The sequence below is a fragment of the Chenopodium quinoa genome, unplaced genomic scaffold (genome assembly GCF_001683475.1).
Source record: "Chenopodium quinoa cultivar QQ74 unplaced genomic scaffold, ASM168347v1, whole genome shotgun sequence".
Taxonomy (NCBI): domain Eukaryota; kingdom Viridiplantae; phylum Streptophyta; class Magnoliopsida; order Caryophyllales; family Amaranthaceae; genus Chenopodium; species Chenopodium quinoa.
The window spans coordinates 995,586-1,016,682 of NW_018743014.1; the positions used below are offsets into that span (position 1 = coordinate 995,586).

The window sequence follows — 21,097 nt, forward strand, 5'->3', positions numbered from 1 at the left end:
CCCTTTTGGCATTATCAAAAGATTGAAAAAATATTTTGTTATACTCCCACTAGACTACGTAGGGAATAGTGAGCTCAAATAATGCAAGGCAAAAATAAGTTAGGCATCAAAATATCAACAAACACACACAGTCATATGTAAAACAAGAGCCAAGTTTCGATTAAGGAAATGAAAATGAACAGAGAGAATGTATCAAAACATAGCTTACAAACCGAAAGTCAAATAAAATATACTAAACCAAAAGAAAAGTGTTCAAAATATTAAATCAGAAAAAGTGCAATCAAGGTGTTAAAAGGCTGCTGAGTGAGTTGGATCATGGACTGGATTGGTAGGATTAAGGGAGTCTTCCTCTACTTCCTCGAAAGCTACTTTGATGATTGTTTCCAAGATCTCCTTGTTGCCTTCAGTGAACTTTCCTTCAGCCTTTACAAGCTTCTCCTCCACCCCTACAAAGCCTGTGGCCTGAGATTCTGCCAGAGCTTGTAGCTGGCCTTGAAGAGAGGTCATTTGCTTGGCCATGTCCTCCAGCTTGTTGCTGACCATTGTAGTCAGCTTCTCCATCTATGCTTTCACCTGTTGAAGATAAAAAAACAGACACATTTGTTCCAGAGAAGGCAGCAAAGCCTGTAGGCTGTGATGGAGGAAAAGCTGGAGAAGGAGAAGTTTTTTTTGGAGGTGAAACATGAATGGAAGAAGGGTCATCTTGTGTTGGAGGGGAATTATGAATAGAAGAAGGCTCAGAAGCAAAAGGAACTTGAGTAGGGGTAAAATCAGGGTCAGAGTGGTCTGAAGAACTAATGTCTTCAATTATCACAGGCTTTGGAGTAGAAACGGTAGGTTTGACAATTTTCCTCTTACTCCTTCTGAGTTCCCCCTTAAAAACAGGAACAAAAGGGAATTCAAGACTCTCAGTCTCTGAACTAGGTTCCCTCTCACTCTGAGTCTCCTCTCCTTTCTCAGGTTCTGCCTCCTGTGCTTCCCCCTCAGAAATTTCTTCCTCTTCTTTGTCTCCCTCACTGTTTTCTTTACTCTCTTCTTCTTCTGATTCACTTCCCTCCTCTTCTGATGCACTTGTATCTCCCTCTATAACTTGTGTTTTTCCCTTCCCTCTATTTTTCTCCTCTCTACCTCTAGACAAGAAAGAAATTGTCCCACTCTCAAGTTTAAGGCTCAGGCGAAGCAAAGATTGTTCTGAAAGGATGTTTTAAGGTTTAATATAAGTGGGTGACTCACTCTCAACATCAATCCCAAATGACTTAAACAACACAGTAAGAAGAGACCCATATGGAATAGTCGTTTTAACAGCATAAAAGAGCAAATGTTCAATCATCAATTTCGGAAAATTTATTTTTATTTTACGAGCAAGGCAAAAGATGATAGTTGCATCTAGTAAAGATATTGTGCTTCGTTCTTGCAAACGGGGTACAATACCTCTCCAAGTGAAATTGAACAATAATTTGTGAAGAGGAGAGAGTATGTTATGATGTGAGGTCTTGCTTTTCGGGTTTCCACCTATAAATTTGATTATTCTATTCTCATCATAATGCCCAATTTGCACAATTTGTTTATGCTTCAAGTACGAACTATAGCCAGAGGTGGGGACTTGATACAAATTCCCTAAGTATGCAACATCAAATTGAATATGAGTATCTTTGACTATAGCCGTGCATACACCATTGTTGTGTTTGAAAGTGTTTTTAAACTCAAACAGAAGCTTAGGATAAAGGGGATAGTGACAACAATTTTGGAACAAATGCACCCATTCTTGATAATCAATTAAGGAGGTGAATTCGGAGAACTTACTTGATGTACACCAGTCATAATTGATATGATAGCCGTGAGTGTAGTTCCAAGATGGAAAATTTTGAGAGTTTCGCCTCTTCCTGTCGCCTCCTTTCGTGGTTATAGCCTTCCTCTTTGGCGGAGCAGATGGGTGAACGACGGCGATTGGGACTGGTTCAGGTGAGCCGTCAGTGGATGGAGGTTTGGATGGAGGGGTTCGTGCTTTTGGTGGTTTCAGTGTTGAGTTGAGGTTAGTTTTCATTGTTATGGTGATGCGTAAAAGGGAAGGAGAAGATGAATAGTGAGGAGAGAGAGTGAGCCGGTTATGATGAGGGTTTATGGAGAAGTTAATTTGATGTGATTGGTGAGGGTGGAGTCTGAAACAAGAATAGTTTAAATGGGGAAGGGTTAGGAAAAGTGACGGTTAATATGGTGAGGTAGTGGGGTAGTTTTAGAGATAGTGGGAGTTAATTGGGTGAATTAATTGCACTTATCTAATTCAATTTAAATGAACACAAAGAGAAAAATTACGGAAGTTAAGGAGTTGTTCATGTACATTCTCCTTATCTTTCATAACAAACAATAATAAATCTTTTTGTATTTTTGAATTTTGTGAATAAGAAAACATAATAGAACATAGAAAAATAAGGAAGGAAAGATAAGAATAAAATAAAAGATAAAAATAAGGAAGGAATAAAAGGAAAAAAATAAAAAATAAAATAAAGTTAATAGATATATACAGATTGATCGTAAATTATGAAAATAATTTATGTGATCATAATACAGAGTATAAAGGATAATGAAAGGGAACTTGAAACAGCATGGCTCAATATTTAACATATTAACAGTATGTACGAGTGACTTTTCAATACTTTCACAAATCTTTCCCCTGGGTAATTTCAGCTGTGTTATGCACACAAGATTGAGCATAGCATTGTTAGTTAAACTCGATTTTACCTTAGGGGTTCCAAACAAAAATCACTTTAGCCGTAGCATTCCCAATTCCACACGCATCTTTTCAAACTTGTCTCTGCTTAAAGGCTTAGTCAATATATCAGCAATTTGACATTCAGTAGAAATAAAACCTAGCCTAATTAAGCCCTTTTCAACGTTATCTTTCAAAAAGTGATGCCTTACATGTATATGCTTGACTTTAGAATGTTGAACTGGATCTTTAGAGATACAAATGGCACTTGTATTATCACAATGAATAGGAATGCAATCTAAAACAATGCCAAATTCACGCAACTGTTGTTTTATCCAAAGCAATTGAGAGCAACATGCAGCAGCAGCCACATATTCTGCTTCAGCAGTGGATAGAACAACAGTGTTTTGTTTCTTAGAACTCCAAGAAACCATGCAAGAGCCTAAGAATTGGACCATACCTGATGTGCTTTTACGGTTTACTAAATGTCCTGCATAATCAGCATCAGCATATCCTCTTAGGTCAAACAAATCACTTTTTGGATAAAACAGACACAAATCTTCTGTCCCGTTTAAGTATCGTAGTATTCTTTTGACGGCTGTTAGATGCGATTCCTTTGGATCCGATTGAAATCTTGCACAAAGACCTACACTGAAAGAAATGTCAGGTCTACTAGCAGCTAAATATAACAAGGAACCAATCATACCTCTGTATTTTGTTTGGTCCACATGAGTTCCCTTGGGGTCTTGGTCCAACCTTGTGGTTGTTCCCATGGGAGTGTGGTTGATCTTTGTGCTTTCCATACTGTATTTTTTCAATAATTCCTTTACATATTTCTGTTGATGAATCAGTATTCCTTTGTCAGTTTGTTTAATTTGGAGCCCAAGGAAGAAGTTGAGTTCCCCCATCATGCTCATCTCAAACTCACTTCTCATTAAATCAGCAAAGTACTTGCACAAAGATTCATTAGTTGCACCAAAAATAATATCATCAACATAAATTTGCACAACTAATAAATGAGTTCCTTTTGATTTTAAAAACAAAGTTTTATCAACTTTTCCTCTTTTGAAATCATTATGTAAAAGGAACTTAGAAAGTCTTTCATACCATGCTCTTGGAGCTTGTTTTAATCCATACAGTGCTTTATCAAGTTTAAAAACATGGTTTGGAAAGTTTGGATCCTCAAATCCAGGTGGTTGTTCAACATAGACGTCTTCTTTTAAAAATCCATTTAAAAAAGCACATTTAACGTCCATTTGATAAAGTTTAAAACCCATAAATGCAGCAAATGCAATTAAAATACGAATTGCTTCTAATCTAGCTACAGGAGCAAAAGTCTCCTCAAAATCGATACCTTACTGTTGGTTGTAGCCTTTGACAACCAATCTTGCCTTGTTCCTCATAATTGTGTGTTCATCTAGCTTATTCCTGTACACCCATTTGAGACCAATAACTTTCTGATTTGTTGGTTTGGGTTCAAGATGCCATACTTTGTTTCTTTTGAATTCATTGAGTTTCTCTTGCATGGCTACAATCCAGTCAGTATCTTCTAAGGCTTCCTTGTGATTTCGAGGTTCCAGTGTTGACAAGAAGGCGTTGAATGCACAAAAGTTTCTCAGTTGGGATCTCGTCGGAGTTCCCTTGCTTAGGTCACTTATAATTTTATCCAGGGGGTGTGACCTTTGATGTTTCCATGGCTTTGGCTGGAATGATTGAGCTGGGATAAAAGTGTTCTTTTGAGTTGCTCCTTCTTCCATTTCCTCATAGTGTTCTGCTTCTGCATTTGCTTCACCTTCTACGTTTTCTGCTTCTTCTGTATTTTGAACAGGAGCTTCAGCATTATTTGGAACTTCAGCATGTTCCTGTTCAGCATTTTCAGTAACTCGAGTAGGTTGCTTTCTGGGAATTAATTCTTCATCTTGGTCTGTTGAACAAGTGAGACCAATTTCAAAATCTCCATCTTCATATTCCTGTATACAATCATAATTGTTAGTTTCATCAAAAATAACATGTATAATTTAGTTCTTTATTGGATAATTTTCTTAATATGTAATGAAACTTTATACATATAACTGCTTTTTTGCCATACATAAATAATTGTCATATGCGTGCGATTTAAATATTAAACATTTTATGTGATTTTTTTTTTTTTTATTGAGATTTGTTGTAGAATTATTAAATATGTTATTGCAACTTGTCAGCATACTCGATAACTTAGAAATTAGCTCTGTTCCGTAAGTTTATCGAAATGCACTTCTAGCATTTTAGATTTTAAAAACCTGGCCTTATGTTTGGTAAATACTGTATAGAAGTTCTGCCTAATATATAGTAGTAAATTTACTTTGTTTTGATATCAATTGACCAAACCCCTGTATTATCATGAAACAGAAACACATTCTGTTTTTTTTTTTACTAAAAATCTAGGACGTATGATATTTTAACTACTTTATGTAATAAAAGTGTCAGTAAGCCACTCTTAATTGCCATTACAGAAGACAGATACAATAAAAACCATTAATTTTGTGTACATGAAAGAGCACCATCAACATTGACAAATACAGCATGAGCTATTTCAAATTAGAATATGAAATATTACAATAAGCAATAATTTAAAATGAAACATTACTATGTGACATAGTCCATATATTTGCAGTTTAGTGCTCAAGGAATGTAATCTAATGAGAATTTATTTTCTTGGTGATCATTCAGAAATGATAATGGAGGATATGTGTTGAATCTTCGGCCAATCATTTCCAGTTGGATTTTGACATTTTTCCTTCAAGCCTTGCTTACAATAACTCAGATCAAGTAGCTTCAGATTGGTGAGGCTCCTCATTGTTTCTGGCAATGAATCGAACTCCAAACAACACTTAACCCGAAGGGACTTGAGAGATGATAAACAGCCTATCCATTCTGGTAAAGCCTTAAATTCCTGAGAACGTTCAATGGTGAGGTCCTGAAGGGCGGACAAGTACTGCATCCCACTAGGAAGAAGGCTCATGCTTTCAACTCCCCAAAGCTCTAAGGAACGGAGGCTCTGATGAAGGGCTCTCCAAGGCATGCCATCGTCTTCATTGCTGTCATCCTCCTCGGAGAAGGTTAAAACTGGACATTGAATTACTGAAAGAGACTCTAGGACAGTGAGGTACTCTAACCCTTGAGAAACACTCCTCAAGTTCTCACAACCTTGGATTGTAAGCCTACGCAAAGAAGAGGAGCAGCTTCTAAATGCCTCCTTAGCTTGGGATAATCTCTCCACCTTATGATCCCATGTTATGCTGAGGCTTGTGACAGAGCTCATTGACAGTGACTTTAGGATAGCCAATATTCTCGAAAACATTTACCTTTCTCAGTGCTGAAGGGCGATTATGATTATTGTAATCATCGACGACATCCCTAAACTCCATTATTTTGAAGTTTTCATCAAGATTGCCCAAGCTCAGTGTTTTCACCCCCGGACATGGAGGAAATGACTCTAGTTTAGAGCACTCCAAGATTGACAATTTGAAAAGGCGCTTAAATGATGGTTGCCAACAGCTACCATCCGCAGCAATAAGCTGTTGATGTTGATCACCTTCCCACCACCCTTTCAGCATGGAACTATAGCTTATGCTGAGCTCTTCGAGGGAGGGAAAGAAAGTGAAATCACTGCTGCTGCTTCTGCCATTTGTTTCCTCCATATAAACTAAATTGTACATACTTGATACTCTCAGCAACTTCAGGTACTGCAGCTTGCTGAGCAACGAGAGATGTTGCAACCCCATGGCAGATTCGATCTCTATCTTGATAAGGTTTGGGAGACTGGATATCCACCTTGTAAAACTCGTACCTTGATAATACCACAATCCTACCCCTTTGAGATTAGAATGTGGCTGTAATTTTTCTAGCAAATCTTCATGATTGATTGCTTGTTCATCACCATACTCATGGCCTCGAAACTTTATAGATACTTCCTTAAGATGTTCCATGCTCGCTAAATATCCTCCTCTTCCTTTAAGGATTTGATTGTCGTTGACATCTTTATACTCTGCAGGGATCGAGATGCTAATCGAGCCTCTTAGATTTGAGAGAGCTTTCAGATCTCTTAACGTGCCCACATTTTGCTCACCGCTATTTGAACTGTCATCTTCACTCGAACTTTCCTCCTCATCACTTACGCTCTCTTCTGCTACTTGAAAGTGAGTGAGAACATGAAGACATGTCAATTTATCCATGCCTAAAGGCATAGACCACACCGCACAGGAATTAATATTTAAGCTCCTAAGGTTCACCAGTTTATATATATCCCATGGCAGCTGTTCTAAATTAGTGCAACCATCTAGATTCAGAGTTTGCAGGTTGTGTAGTTTAGTGATTGAATTTGGAAGTCTTCTAAGATGATTATGAGAGAGATCAAGATACCTTAAATGCAATAATTTACTTATCGATTCTGGCAAACTATCAATGTTTAACTCATGCAAGTCTACTGCCCTTAGACACATCCAACTTGATACAAGATTTTCTAGTGGTGGAAATGAGCGATCAAAAATGCCATGAATAAAAGAACGAATTCTACTCTTAGGAAAAGAGCTTTCACGACATTCACTTCCAATATGATGTAAATGTAGGACATTATTCTCGACCATGTTATTATCTGCAGTAGAATCCACTACACATATCTCCTGTGCTCCAACATCTAAAAGACTATGGACTTTACAAGACACAACCTCGCCATATTCATCCAATTTCACAGGTTGCAGCAAACATCTGATTAACAATATTGAAAAGTATTCTTCAGCAGCATCCACCATGCTCTGACCATCAAGTGGCACAACATATCCTTGCGCCATCCACAGCTCGAGCAACATCTTTTTATCAATGATAAAATCCTTAGGGAACATTGCACAATAACTCAAGCAACTCTTCAATCGAGTTTCTAGATTATTAGGGATAAGATTATGTGTCAATGGAGTCCTATTATCTTCATCATTTGTGGCTAATGCGTGCTCTTCAGACAAACCCAATTTGTTAATATCCTGACTAAATATAACAATACCTAGCTCTTTTATAGCAGGAGGAAACCCCTCACACTTTTCAACTATTTCAGCTAATTCAGGGTGGATTACATGTTTTTGCCCTTTCCCAAAAGAAGTCATCTCTAACAAAAGCCATGAATTCTCCTTGGACAAACCTTTCAACTCATATGTATGTTCGCTCCTTATAGCCCTCGTAGTATCATTCGAGCATGTAGTAACTATAATCCGACTCCCCCCTACACTGAACATTAAAAACTTTCTTAAAGCAACCCACTCTTCTTGATCCTTACCACTAACATCATCTAGAACAATCAAGTATTTCTTCCCTCTAAGCTCTTCTGTAAGTTCTATGCTCAATAAATCATCAGTATCTGTATAAAACCGTCCTGCAGCCTCTAAAATTTTCCCAAGAATCTCATTCGCGTTGAGTTTACCTCCATCTCCATTTGAGACTTGAACCCACAATCTCAACGAAAACTCATCTCTTACCCTTTGATCATTATATACAAGTTGAGCAAGAGCGGTTTTCCCCATTCCCCGAACTCCCTCAATTGTAATGAAAGAAACATCATCTTTCAAATTATTAGTATCCAACAACAGCAAATCTATTACAGCATTCATGTCATCCTTCCTCCCAACAATCTCATTATTTCTGACATTTATACGAGAACGAATGTCACACTCACCCCCCATAATAAGCTGATAATCAACTTCAAACCCAGTATTACCATGACAAATACAAGTACAACTACTGTTACCCAACTGATTCCTTATACTCTTAACACACTGAGACATTCTGCTATCAGAAAAGAAATCGCGTACCTTATCAGGAAGTTTATTGTTACGTTGGAAGCGGCCCTTAGTCTGAGCAGCCACTGTAAGTATTTCATCAAACAAATCATCAGCATCACAAACAGCATCCTTGAGCTTCTGAACTACAACTCAGATCTACCAGTGTATATATAATGAGCTCAACCAGCTACTGTTAGTAAATCTACCTTTGTTTATTGCGTATTACTTCATTAATTTTGGTTCATTTTCAAATTGGATCACGTATATATATATATTCATCTGTCTCAAAAACGAAAAAAAAAAATCTCAATTATTATTCTTGGCTACATTTGTCATTATTTTAATGTTTTCAAAATTATCCGTTGGTCTCATGTACCGTTTTTCTTTCTCCTACCAATCAATCACCACTTTCTTCTCTAAATTTGATTTTATATTGGTACATCTTATTGGTAGTATAAAAGTTAATGACATGGTAGTATAAAAGTTAATGACATACTAATCTGTAAGTCTTGGTCTTGATTTAATGAAATTAATATACTAAAGTACTCCAAGTTGGAGTTGGTAGTATAAAAGTTAATGACATACTAATCTGTAAGTCTTGGTCTTAATTTAATGAGATTAATATACTAAAGTACTCCAAGTTGGAGACAGAGGAACGGTAAAGTATTGATAAAAGGGCATACAAGCTTGCCTTCTTTCATTGATTGAGTGATTGAGTCAATATATAACACAAGATAATATCTAAAAATATGATAGAATCAAAGGATTTACACAATAATCTCACAACTTATTCAACTCCTATAATTAAGTAATTAATCTCAAAGATGTATCTTCCCAAATATTCTCTAAATCTTCATAATAATCCTAACACCCCCCTCAAGTTGGAGCATGAGGAGTGAAAATGCCCAACTTGTGAAGTAAATAGTCAAACTGCGACTTGCCGAGAGAGAGCCTTGGTGAATACATCGGCCAATTGTGCATTTGTAGGAACATAGGAGGGATCAATCAAACCATCAATTATAGTATCACGAACAAAATGACACTCAACTTGTATATGTTTTGATCGTTCATGAAAACAGGATTCTTAGCCACAATATGGAAAGTTGATTGACTGTCACAAAACAGTTTAATAGCCTTTGGATGATGCACACCAAACTTGATAAAAGACCATTCAACCACTTTAATTCACAAGTGACTCGAGCGATATTCTACCTCTACTGAAGAGTGAGAAACAATGTTTTGTTTCTTAGTCTTCCATGAGATGGGGGAATGACCAATAACACAAGCCAACCAGTTAATGATCTACACATAATGGGGCACGCGGCCCAATTAGAATCACACCAACTTTGCAGGGTTAAAATCACTATCAGCTCGTATAAGAATTCCCTGTCCAGGAATTCCCTCTAATATCATACGACCCTTAGTGCCGCTTCCTAGTGTTTAGCTCGAGGTTGTTTCATAAATTGAGATAAGATATGAACCGAATAAGCAAGATCCGGTCGAGTGACTTCGAGATAAATGAGCTTACCAACAAGCCTTCGATAGATTTCGGGATCAGAAAGAATATCACCACTAGCTAACCCAAGCTTGTGGTTTTGTTCGATAGGATAATCAACAAGTTTAGCACGTAGCAATCCAACTTCCATTAACACAAAAATAAACCAACAGAGCTACGAGCAACTTCAAAAATATATCAGAGACCCAAAATCTCTCATAAAAAAACAATCACTGAGATATGCTTTGAATACCCTTAATGCAGCGGAATTATTTCCAGAAATAATGAGATCATTAATATAAACAAGTACATTTATCTGTATAGCTCTGCTAGTAAAAATGAATAGAGCATAATCTATCTGAATACGGTTGAAAAAAACAATACTCTTTCAAAGCAAACACAAGTTTGGAAAACAACATCTAGGTGCTTGTTTTAGGCCATAAAAGGATTTACGGAGGCGACATACCTTATTTGGGTGAGATGATTCAAAGCTAGGCGGATATTTTATGTACACCTCCTCATTAAGATCCCCGTGTAAAGGCATTTTGTATATCTATAGACACCTAAAAATGTCTCCCCAACACCAAACCTGGTGATGTATAATCTTTTACGATCATATTGGTCGAGTAGCCGCACGCAGCGGGTTGAATAATCACATTAATATTCCTTTCCAGCCCAATTCATTTCCTTTCACAAATCCATTCATCAAACCCAACCATTTTTCCTTAATTAATGTTGAACCCAATCCATTAATTAAGCCCTTTCATTAATTAATCCTAAACCCAAACCATCCTAAACCCTAAACTAATCCTAGAGGAATTAGGAGATTTTAATTAGCCGTCATTAATCTTTTCCGTACATTAATTTACCATAAGTCGGCTAAAAACTATTTCAAGGAGCAAATTCTATCATTTAGCCGCTGTCGCAAAACGGTAGAGGTTGTCACAAAATGGCAATGCTACTGCAAAACGGCAAGCCATAACGTTTTGCGGTGCATGCTGACGTGGCGCGACACATTTGTAGGATAATTTCTCCCAGTTTACATACGGTTTCTGTCGCAAAACGACGCTGCTGACGTGTCGCAATAATCTGCACTGTTTTGTGACATATCCTGCCGTTTTGTGGCAATTCACTTTTCACATGCTTTGATCTAAACTCAAACTTCTCGACCACGACACTTTTTCCCCTATAATACCCGGCTATTTGTTAATTCGAGAACACCAATTCATATTCCAAGATTCACATCACAAACACCGTTACGATATCTTTGAAGCATCAAACACTTTCACGATTATTCCTTCACGTGTTTCGAAGTCCCTAAGCCATACTCGAAGTTTAAGACCTAGATGTGAAAGGTTTGAAATTTCTGAAGGTTTGGATCATCAATCTCAATTTTAATTATTTAATTACTTGTTTCAATTGATTTATATTTTGCCTTCAAGTTACTAACGCTCTATTATTTTGTAGAAAAAGGTCTCGACTTTGAAGTAAGTGCTTCTAATAATTGATTTGAATTTTTATTAGAATCGCATGCTTAAGATAACACGTTTTGTTTGATTATTAGTAACATGCTAGGATTTTATTAATCTTATTGGTATCATGCCTAGGATCTTGCTAATAATGATATTGATATGACGATGTTCTCATGGCTATGTTACTTCTAATATTTATGCTTTATTGCTTGCTTGAAATCACCATTTTGCATGTTTTACAAGAATATGTAATTGAAAATCACGCCTAACAAGATAATTTGGACAACCGGTTTTGGTACCTTTTAATCTTATTATTAATTCAAGTGGTCGTGATTCGTAGTAATTAATAATAGTTGTGCATTGATATTCAACCAACTTAGCTTAATCCTAGTTTGGAGTGGATCAAACAAATTGTTTGCATGTTATTTAGGAAGCGATTAACAAATGTCGTGGTTTGCTTCATAACGCAACTTCATACCATCATCTCTGAATATCCAAGCCAGTCATGGTTCGCAACCACTGTAGAGTTAGCAATCTCATAGATTGTAAATATGGTGTAATCTTCATAATTTATGAACGGTTTACAAGTTCCTAAAACTTGTTGGCGACTCTCTACTTCCTTCATTCTTCATACAATGTCGAATCCCACTTCCTACGATAGCCGGCATTCTCACAACATGTACATGTAGGTACACTTCACACGACGCCTAAAACATCCATCTAATGTAGCACCCAATTTTTAGAAGCTACAATTGCAAGAAAGGCTCATACAGTAACCATTTTAGTCACATGAGCAAATGTTTCCGAGTAATCAATCTCTTCCCTTTGATGGTTGTCGAAGACAACTAATCTGGATTTTAACCGTTCAATGCTTCCATTGAAATTATATTTGATCCGATACACTCATTGACTACTAAGAGCACGTTTACCGGGAGGAAGATATTCCATAGTCCATGTGCCATTATTTTCTAGTGTCTGAATTTCCTTTTTCATTGACTCTCTCCAACCTACATCTTTCATAACCTCTCTAAAAGATCGTGGCTCTTTATTAGAAGTAATGGCTGCAATAAACTTTCGGTAATGCAAAGAATAAGTATCATAATTTATATAATGTGCTATAGGATAAGGAGTGCCTAAGAGATGCTTTGGAGACGAAGTGTTAGGAGATGTAGAAGATGGACCATATGTAAAAATTGAGTGTGTCACATAGTCGCGTAAAAGAACTGACGGAATCTTATCCCTCATGTCACGGCCTAGCTCAATGATATGTGAAGAATCGAGCTGTTATGTATTACTTGCAGGAGACGAGAACGATGTTGCAGGCTGCTCCGCACCTCCCTGTGGCAGCGTCTGTTCGCTGCGGGGTACCCGCGGAGCCTACTGCCTGACTGTGGGTGCATTGCCTTTGTGTGGTCTGCCCGAGCTGGGCAGTGGCGTCTACTGATGTGTCATAGGTGGCAGCAGGCTCTGCAGTGGCGTCACCTCCAACATCTACTCTTATGCCCACCGACCTCTTCTTCTGCATTATTACGCACAATTATTGATTCCTCTAGTGTGTTTTCATAATTATAAGAAATGAAATCATCAAAATCATAGTCCACCTCCATATTAATTAGAATTAAGTTTTCCGGAAGTATATTCGATGAGTTCGGGTCAAGAAAAGGAAACACATCCTCAAAAATCTTCACATCACGAGAGACGAAAAAATTCTTATGCATCAAGATCAACCCTTTCTTTCCGAAGGGATACCCAACAAAAACACACTTTCTGCTTCGACTTGCAAATTTATCTCCTTTCGCTTTTATATTATGAGAATAACAAAGACGACCGAACGTGCGAATGGTGTTATAAGAGGGAGAAGTGCCAAATAAAATTTTATATGGGGTTTTATTGTTCAACAAGGGAAAAAGAGTAGGACTAATTGAACAACAGCAATAACACTCTCCCCCAAAAATAAATCAAATTTGCTTGAAATCTCAAAAATGTCCCCACATTCACGATATGTTTGTGTTTTCTCCCAACCTACCCATGTTGTTGAGGAGTACCAACAAATGAGGTTTAGAACAAAATACCCATGGCAAAAAAAAAAAAAAAAAAAATCAAATAAACAATTAAATTCAGTTCCATTATCACTTTGAACCACTTTAATTGTTTGAGAAAATTGTTGGTCAACCATTGCAACAAAGGACATAGACATACGAAACACTTCATTTTTATCGATGAGCAAATAAACCCAAATGGCACGAGAGAAGTCATCTACAATAGTATCGAGCTCCACAAGAAGAGGGATGCCTATAGGATCCCCACAAATCACAATTTATCTTCTCAAATATCCGGGATGCCTTACTCTCACTTAAAGAAAAATTGTCTCGAGGGTGTTTAGCACGAAAACAAACCTTGCAGGCTTTATTTAAACTACCCTTACAATTACCAACCAGAGGAAGAAGCTTTACCACTTTTCTGACGGATGCCCCATTCTTTTGTGCCACAACTCTAAAGTGGAATAAGAGTCGTTCACTGAGACAAGTTGTATTAAAGTTGAGTCATTGAAGTAGTATAGTCCATCTTGCCTAACACTCGTTCTAATGAACTCCCTCGACTGGCCTTGTATAACACACATAGAATAATTAAATTGGACAGTACATTGCATTTCATCAATCAATTGTGAAACTAAAACTAAATTACAACTCAATTGTGGAACAAAAAGAACATTTTGTAGAATAATTGTTGTTGACAAACGAATGAAACCCTCCTTAGTTGCTACTCTTACTAGCACTGATTTACCATTCAGCAGCCCAACTGGACAATGTATTACTTCGTGAGTATCAAACAACCACGAATCATGACAAGTGACATGTCTAGATGCCCTGGTGTCGATGATCCATCTATCTCTTGGTATCAAACTTATCATTCAATCTATTATTGTGAAAATTTGTGTTGCCAATAAGACCCACAAGAGCCTCCCATTATTCTTCTGAAAAAACATGAGAATAGTCATTATTTGTGCTACTCGTATCCCTTGCTCCAAACTCTGTTGTAGTCAAGTTAATTTTAGATTGTTCTTGATAATTGACCATTTTCATGATTTAGAATTAACTCGTGAAAGTCTAACTGGCTAATACAAGAGGGGGGGGTGAATTGTATTTGAGGTGAAGTCTAAAAACTTTTTGCGGAATTTAACTAAATAGAACAATGACAAGAGAAGATATAGGCTTTTCCAAATTTCCACTATGTAATCAAACTCTTTACAAGTGAAAATTCAAACCCGTTAACAAGTTCCACAAATTAAGAACTTGTTCCCAACTCTTACAGAAGACTTCAACAGCGAAGCTTCCTTAACCTCACCTTACAAAAACTCACAATCCCAAACCCAAAAGTACTTGAATACAATCTGTAATTACAAATACCTATTACACTCAAGAATAAATGAAGGACAAGAACTCTCTTTATGTTATAAGATTACTACTGGAATTTTAATGCTCAAGAGTTGTATTTTGCAATCAATATACTTGGTTTATATAGAGAATTTTAATCCTAAACTTCCACACTAACCACTAACACAGTCAACACCCACTATCAATTAGTGGAGAATTGTGACAGTGATCAAGATATTGGAAGTTTCTTAAACTTCTCCATTATCCACATTAACAGCTAATTGCTAAAGAATAGCTCATGAAAACCGTTTACTGAGATATTCATGCAACAACAAAACGATTTGTTTGACTCTTTAAAATATTCTGTTTAGAAGAATTTAAAGAAAAGATTTTATTTTGAAAAGATAATTTATAAATTAATTAATTATTGAAAAACAACTAAGATAATTAAATAAGATTAATTATCTTTATTCGAAAATAGAAGACTAGATAAAATATTTATAAATTATCTTTTCCTTAAATAAAAATTATCTTTTAAAACTAATTTTATTCCAGTAGTCTTTAACATAAATCATTGAGTTCCTTTCCAAACTTATATTATTGAGTGCTCACAATTAAAACTAGAACGTGAAATTTGCATGAGGCTTTTTAGAGAATGCTACTCCGCATCCCTTGAATCAAGTTCCTACTCCGGAACGAACTTTGCTTGAACCCTTTAATCACCAAAGACTTAAAACGCTCATTAGTCAAGTTTCTCAGTTTGTCCATCAAAACCAAAAGGGTCAACAAATTCCCCCTTTTTGATGATGACAAACACTAACAAACTTTGGTAAATAAAAAATGTCCAAGCATGCAATAGAAATTTTAAAAAACATGAAAATCTGTAAAAACAGATTAATTAAAGAACTTAGAAAAATACTTTAATGTTTTTATTTAAGTAAACCAAAAAGACTGAGCAAAAATTAACAGGGACTTTATTAACTCAACAAATCAAATAAAAAAAATTAACTAGGACTAAGACTTTATTAAATTAACTTAACTTAGCAAAACATTTATACCTTCGATGTGTGAGTTCCTTGGTAAACACCTTAGCCGCCAATGAAGTTTGTCTTTTCCCCCTTTTGGCATTATCAAAAGATTGAAAAAATATTTTGTTATACTCCCACTAGACTACGTAGGGAATAGTGAGCTCAAATAATGCAAGGCAAAAATAAGTTAGGCATCAAAATATCAACAAACACACACAGTCATATGTAAAACAAGAGCCAAGTTTCGATTAAGGAAATGAAAATGAACAGAGAGAATGTATCAAAACATAGCTTACAAACCGAAAGTCAAATAAAATATACTAAACCAAAAGAAAAGTGTTCAAAATATTAAATCAGAAAAAGTGCAATCAAGGTGTTAAAAGGCTGCTGAGTGAGTTGGATCATGGACTGGATTGGTAGGATTAAGGGAGTCTTCCTCTACTTCCTCGAAAGCTACTTTGATGATTGTTTCCAAGATCTCCTTGTTGCCTTCAGTGAACTTTCCTTCAGCCTTTACAAGCTTCTCCTCCACCCCTACAAAGCCTGTGGCCTGAGATTCTGCCAGAGCTTGTAGCTGGCCTTGAAGAGAGGTCATTTGCTTGGCCATGTCCTCCAGCTTGTTGCTGACCATTGTAGTCAGCTTCTCCATCTATGCTTTCACCTGTTGAAGATAAAAAAACAGACACATTTGTTCCAGAGAAGGCAGCAAAGCCTGTAGGCTGTGATGGAGGAAAAGCTGGAGAAGGAGAAGTTTTTTTTGGAGGTGAAACATGAATGGAAGAAGGGTCATCTTGTGTTGGAGGGGAATTATGAATAGAAGAAGGCTCAGAAGCAAAAGGAACTTGAGTAGGGGTAAAATCAGGGTCAGAGTGGTCTGAAGAACTAATGTCTTCAATTATCACAGGCTTTGGAGTAGAAACGGTAGGTTTGACAATTTTCCTCTTACTCCTTCTGAGTTCCCCCTTAAAAACAGGAACAAAAGGGAATTCAAGACTCTCAGTCTCTGAACTAGGTTCCCTCTCACTCTGAGTCTCCTCTCCTTTCTCAGGTTCTGCCTCCTGTGCTTCCCCCTCAGAAATTTCTTCCTCTTCTTTGTCTCCCTCACTGTTTTCTTTACTCTCTTCTTCTTCTGATTCACTTCCCTCCTCTTCTGATGCACTTGTATCTCCCTCTATAACTTGTGTTTTTCCCTTCCCTCTATTTTTCTCCTCTCTACCTCTAGACAAGAAAGAAATTGTCCCACTCTCAAGTTTAAGGCTCAGGCGAAGCAAAGATTGTTCTGAAAGGATGTTTTAAGGTTTAATATAAGTGGGTGACTCACTCTCAACATCAATCCCAAATGACTTAAACAACACAGTAAGAAGAGACCCATATGGAATAGTCGTTTTAACAGCATAAAAGAGCAAATGTTCAATCATCAATTTCGGAAAATTTATTTTTATTTTACGAGCAAGGCAAAAGATGATAGTTGCATCTAGTAAAGATATTGTGCTTCGTTCTTGCAAACGGGGTACAATACCTCTCCAAGTGAAATTGAACAATAATTTGTGAAGAGGAGAGAGTATGTTATGATGTGAGGTCTTGCTTTTCGGGTTTCCACCTATAAATTTGATTATTCTATTCTCATCATAATGCCCAATTTGCACAATTTGTTTATGCTTCAAGTACGAACTATAGCCAGAGGTGGGGACTTGATACAAATTCCCTAAGTATGCAACATCAAATTGAATATGAGTATCTTTGACTATAGCCGTGCATACACCATTGTTGTGTTTGAAAGTGTTTTTAAACTCAAACAGAAGCTTAGGATAAAGGGGATAGTGACAACAATTTTGGAACAAATGCACCCATTCTTGATAATCAATTAAGGAGGTGAATTCGGAGAACTTACTTGATGTACACCAGTCATAATTGATATGATAGCCGTGAGTGTAGTTCCAAGATGGAAAATTTTGAGAGTTTCGCCTCTTCCTGTCGCCTCCTTTCGTGGTTATAGCCTTCCTCTTTGGCGGAGCAGATGGGTGAACGACGGCGATTGGGACTGGTTCAGGTGAGCCGTCAGTGGATGGAGGTTTGGATGGAGGGGTTCGTGCTTTTGGTGGTTTCAGTGTTGAGTTGAGGTTAGTTTTCATTGTTATGGTGATGCGTAAAAGGGAAGGAGAAGATGAATAGTGAGGAGAGAGAGTGAGCCGGTTATGATGAGGGTTTATGGAGAAGTTAATTTGATGTGATTGGTGAGGGTGGAGTCTGAAACAAGAATAGTTTAAATGGGGAAGGGTTAGGAAAAGTGACGGTTAATATGGTGAGGTAGTGGGGTAGTTTTAGAGATAGTGGGAGTTAATTGGGTGAATTAATTGCACTTATCTAATTCAATTTAAATGAACACAAAGAGAAAAATTACGGAAGTTAAGGAGTTGTTCATGTACATTCTCCTTATCTTTCATAACAAACAATAATAAATCTTTTTGTATTTTTGAATTTTGTGAATAAGAAAACATAATAGAACATAGAAAAATAAGGAAGGAAAGATAAGAATAAAATAAAAGATAAAAATAAGGAAGGAATAAAAGGAAAAAAATAAAAAATAAAATAAAGTTAATAGATATATACAGATTGATCGTAAATTATGAAAATAATTTATGTGATCATAATACAGAGTATAAAGGATAATGAAAGGGAACTTGAAACAGCATGGCTCAATATTTAACATATTAACAGTATGTACGAGTGACTTTTCAATACTTTCACAAATCTTTCCCCTGGGTAATTTCAGCTGTGTTATGCACACAAGATTGAGCATAGCATTGTTAGTTAAACTCGATTTTACCTTAGGGGTTCCAAACAAAAATCACTTTAGCCGTAGCATTCCCAATTCCACACGCATCTTTTCAAACTTGTCTCTGCTTAAAGGCTTAGTCAATATATCAGCAATTTGACATTCAGTAGAAATAAAACCTAGCCTAATTAAGCCCTTTTCAACGTTATCTTTCAAAAAGTGATGCCTTACATGTATATGCTTGACTTTAGAATGTTGAACTGGATCTTTAGAGATACAAATGGCACTTGTATTATCACAATGAATAGGAATGCAATCTAAAACAATGCCAAATTCACGCAACTGTTGTTTTATCCAAAGCAATTGAGAGCAACATGCAGCAGCAGCCACATATTCTGCTTCAGCAGTGGATAGAACAACAGTGTTTTGTTTCTTAGAACTCCAAGAAACCATGCAAGAGCCTAAGAATTGGACCATACCTGATGTGCTTTTACGGTTTACTAAATGTCCTGCATAATCAGCATCAGCATATCCTCTTAGGTCAAACAAATCACTTTTTGGATAAAACAGACACAAATCTTCTGTCCCGTTTAAGTATCGTAGTATTCTTTTGACGGCTGTTAGATGCGATTCCTTTGGATCCGATTGAAATCTTGCACAAAGACCTACACTGAAAGAAATGTCAGGTCTACTAGCAGCTAAATATAACAAGGAACCAATCATACCTCTGTATTTTGTTTGGTCCACATGAGTTCCCTTGGGGTCTTGGTCCAACCTTGTGGTTGTTCCCATGGGAGTGTGGTTGATCTTTGTGCTTTCCATACTGTATTTTTTCAATAATTCCTTTACATATTTCTGTTGATGAATCAGTATTCCTTTGTCAGTTTGTTTAATTTGGAGCCCAAGGAAGAAGTTGAGTTCCCCCATCATGCTCATCTCAAACTCACTTCTCATTAAATCAGCAAAGTACTTGCACAAAGATTCATTAGTTGCACCAAAAATAATATCATCAACATAAATTTGCACAACTAATAAATGAGTTCCTTTTGATTTTAAAAACAAAGTTTTATCAACTTTTCCTCTTTTGAAATCATTATGTAAAAGGAACTTAGAAAGTCTTTCATACCATGCTCTTGGAGCTTGTTTTAATCCATACAGTGCTTTATCAAGTTTAAAAACATGGTTTGGAAAGTTTGGATCCTCAAATCCAGGTGGTTGTTCAACATAGACGTCTTCTTTTAAAAATCCATTTAAAAAAGCACATTTAACGTCCATTTGATAAAGTTTAAAACCCATAAATGCAGCAAATGCAATTAAAATACGAATTGCTTCTAATCTAGCTACAGGAGCAAAAGTCTCCTCAAAATCGATACCTTACTGTTGGTTGTAGCCTTTGACAACCAATCTTGCCTTGTTCCTCATAATTGTGTGTTCATCTAGCTTATTCCTGTACACCCATTTGAGACCAATAACTTTCTGATTTGTTGGTTTGGGTTCAAGATGCCATACTTTGTTTCTTTTGAATTCATTGAGTTTCTCTTGCATGGCTACAATCCAGTCAGTATCTTCTAAGGCTTCCTTGTGATTTCGAGGTTCCAGTGTTGACAAGAAGGCGTTGAATGCACAAAAGTTTCTCAGTTGGGATCTCGTCGGAGTTCCCTTGCTTAGGTCACTTATAATTTTATCCAGGGGGTGTGACCTTTGATGTTTCCATGGCTTTGGCTGGAATGATTGAGCTGGGATAAAAGTGTTCTTTTGAGTTGCTCCTTCTTCCATTTCCTCATAGTGTTCTGCTTCTGCATTTGCTTCACCTTCTACGTTTTCTGCTTCTTCTGTATTTTGAACAGGAGCTTCAGCATTATTTGGAACTTCAGCATGTTCCTGTTCAGCATTTTCAGTAACTCGAGTAGGTTGCTTTCTGGGAATTAATTCTTCATCTTGGTCTGTTGAACAAGTGAGACCAATTTCAAAATCTCCATCTTCATATTCCTGTATACAATCATAATTGTTAGTTTCATCAAAAATAACATGTATACTTTCTTCTACACACATAGTTCTTTTATTGTAAACTCTATAAGCTTTACTATTAGATGCATATCCTAAAAAGACTTCTTCATCACTTCTTTCATCAAATTTTCCAAGATTTCTTTTATCATTATTGTGAACAAAGAATTTGCATCCAAAGGCTCTTAAATGAGCAATATTAGGTTTTCTCCCTTTTAACAGTTCATAAGGTGTCTTGTCCAACATTGGTCTAAGCATGGCCCAGTTGATGATAGAGCATGCTGTGTTGACGGCTTCTGCCCAAAAGTTCCTTGGAAGCCCACTTGCTATTAGCATAGTTCTTGCCATGTCTTCCAATGTTCGGTTCTTTCTCTCAACCACACCATTTTGTTGTGGTGTTCTTGGTGCTGAGAAATTGTGACTTATTCCCTTTT

At 36.6% G+C, this 21,097-nt stretch overlaps 3 protein-coding genes across 3 annotated transcripts; all 3 read right to left on the reverse strand.

Annotated features, from left to right (window-relative positions):
• Window positions 1-418: 418 nt before the first annotated feature.
• Window positions 419-2,044, reverse strand: LOC110729940. The gene is made up of 2 exons (XM_021909732.1): window positions 1,804-2,044; window positions 419-1,191 (listed from the first exon to the last, which is right to left on the reverse strand). The coding sequence occupies exons 1-2, from the start codon at window positions 2,042-2,044 to the stop codon at window positions 419-421; spliced, it is 1,014 nt and encodes a 337-aa protein (XP_021765424.1).
• A 3,364-nt stretch (window positions 2,045-5,408) lies between these two features.
• Window positions 5,409-10,553, reverse strand: LOC110729941 (disease resistance protein RGA2-like). The gene is made up of 5 exons (XM_021909733.1): window positions 10,476-10,553; window positions 10,263-10,367; window positions 10,043-10,184; window positions 6,052-8,657; window positions 5,409-5,966 (listed from the first exon to the last, which is right to left on the reverse strand). The coding sequence occupies exons 1-5, from the start codon at window positions 10,551-10,553 to the stop codon at window positions 5,409-5,411; spliced, it is 3,489 nt and encodes a 1,162-aa protein (XP_021765425.1).
• A 5,836-nt stretch (window positions 10,554-16,389) lies between these two features.
• Window positions 16,390-18,015, reverse strand: LOC110729942. Its single transcript, XM_021909734.1, has 2 exons — window positions 17,775-18,015; window positions 16,390-17,162 (listed from the first exon to the last, which is right to left on the reverse strand). The coding sequence occupies exons 1-2, from the start codon at window positions 18,013-18,015 to the stop codon at window positions 16,390-16,392; spliced, it is 1,014 nt and encodes a 337-aa protein (XP_021765426.1).
• Between the last annotated feature and the right edge of the window lie 3,082 nt (window positions 18,016-21,097).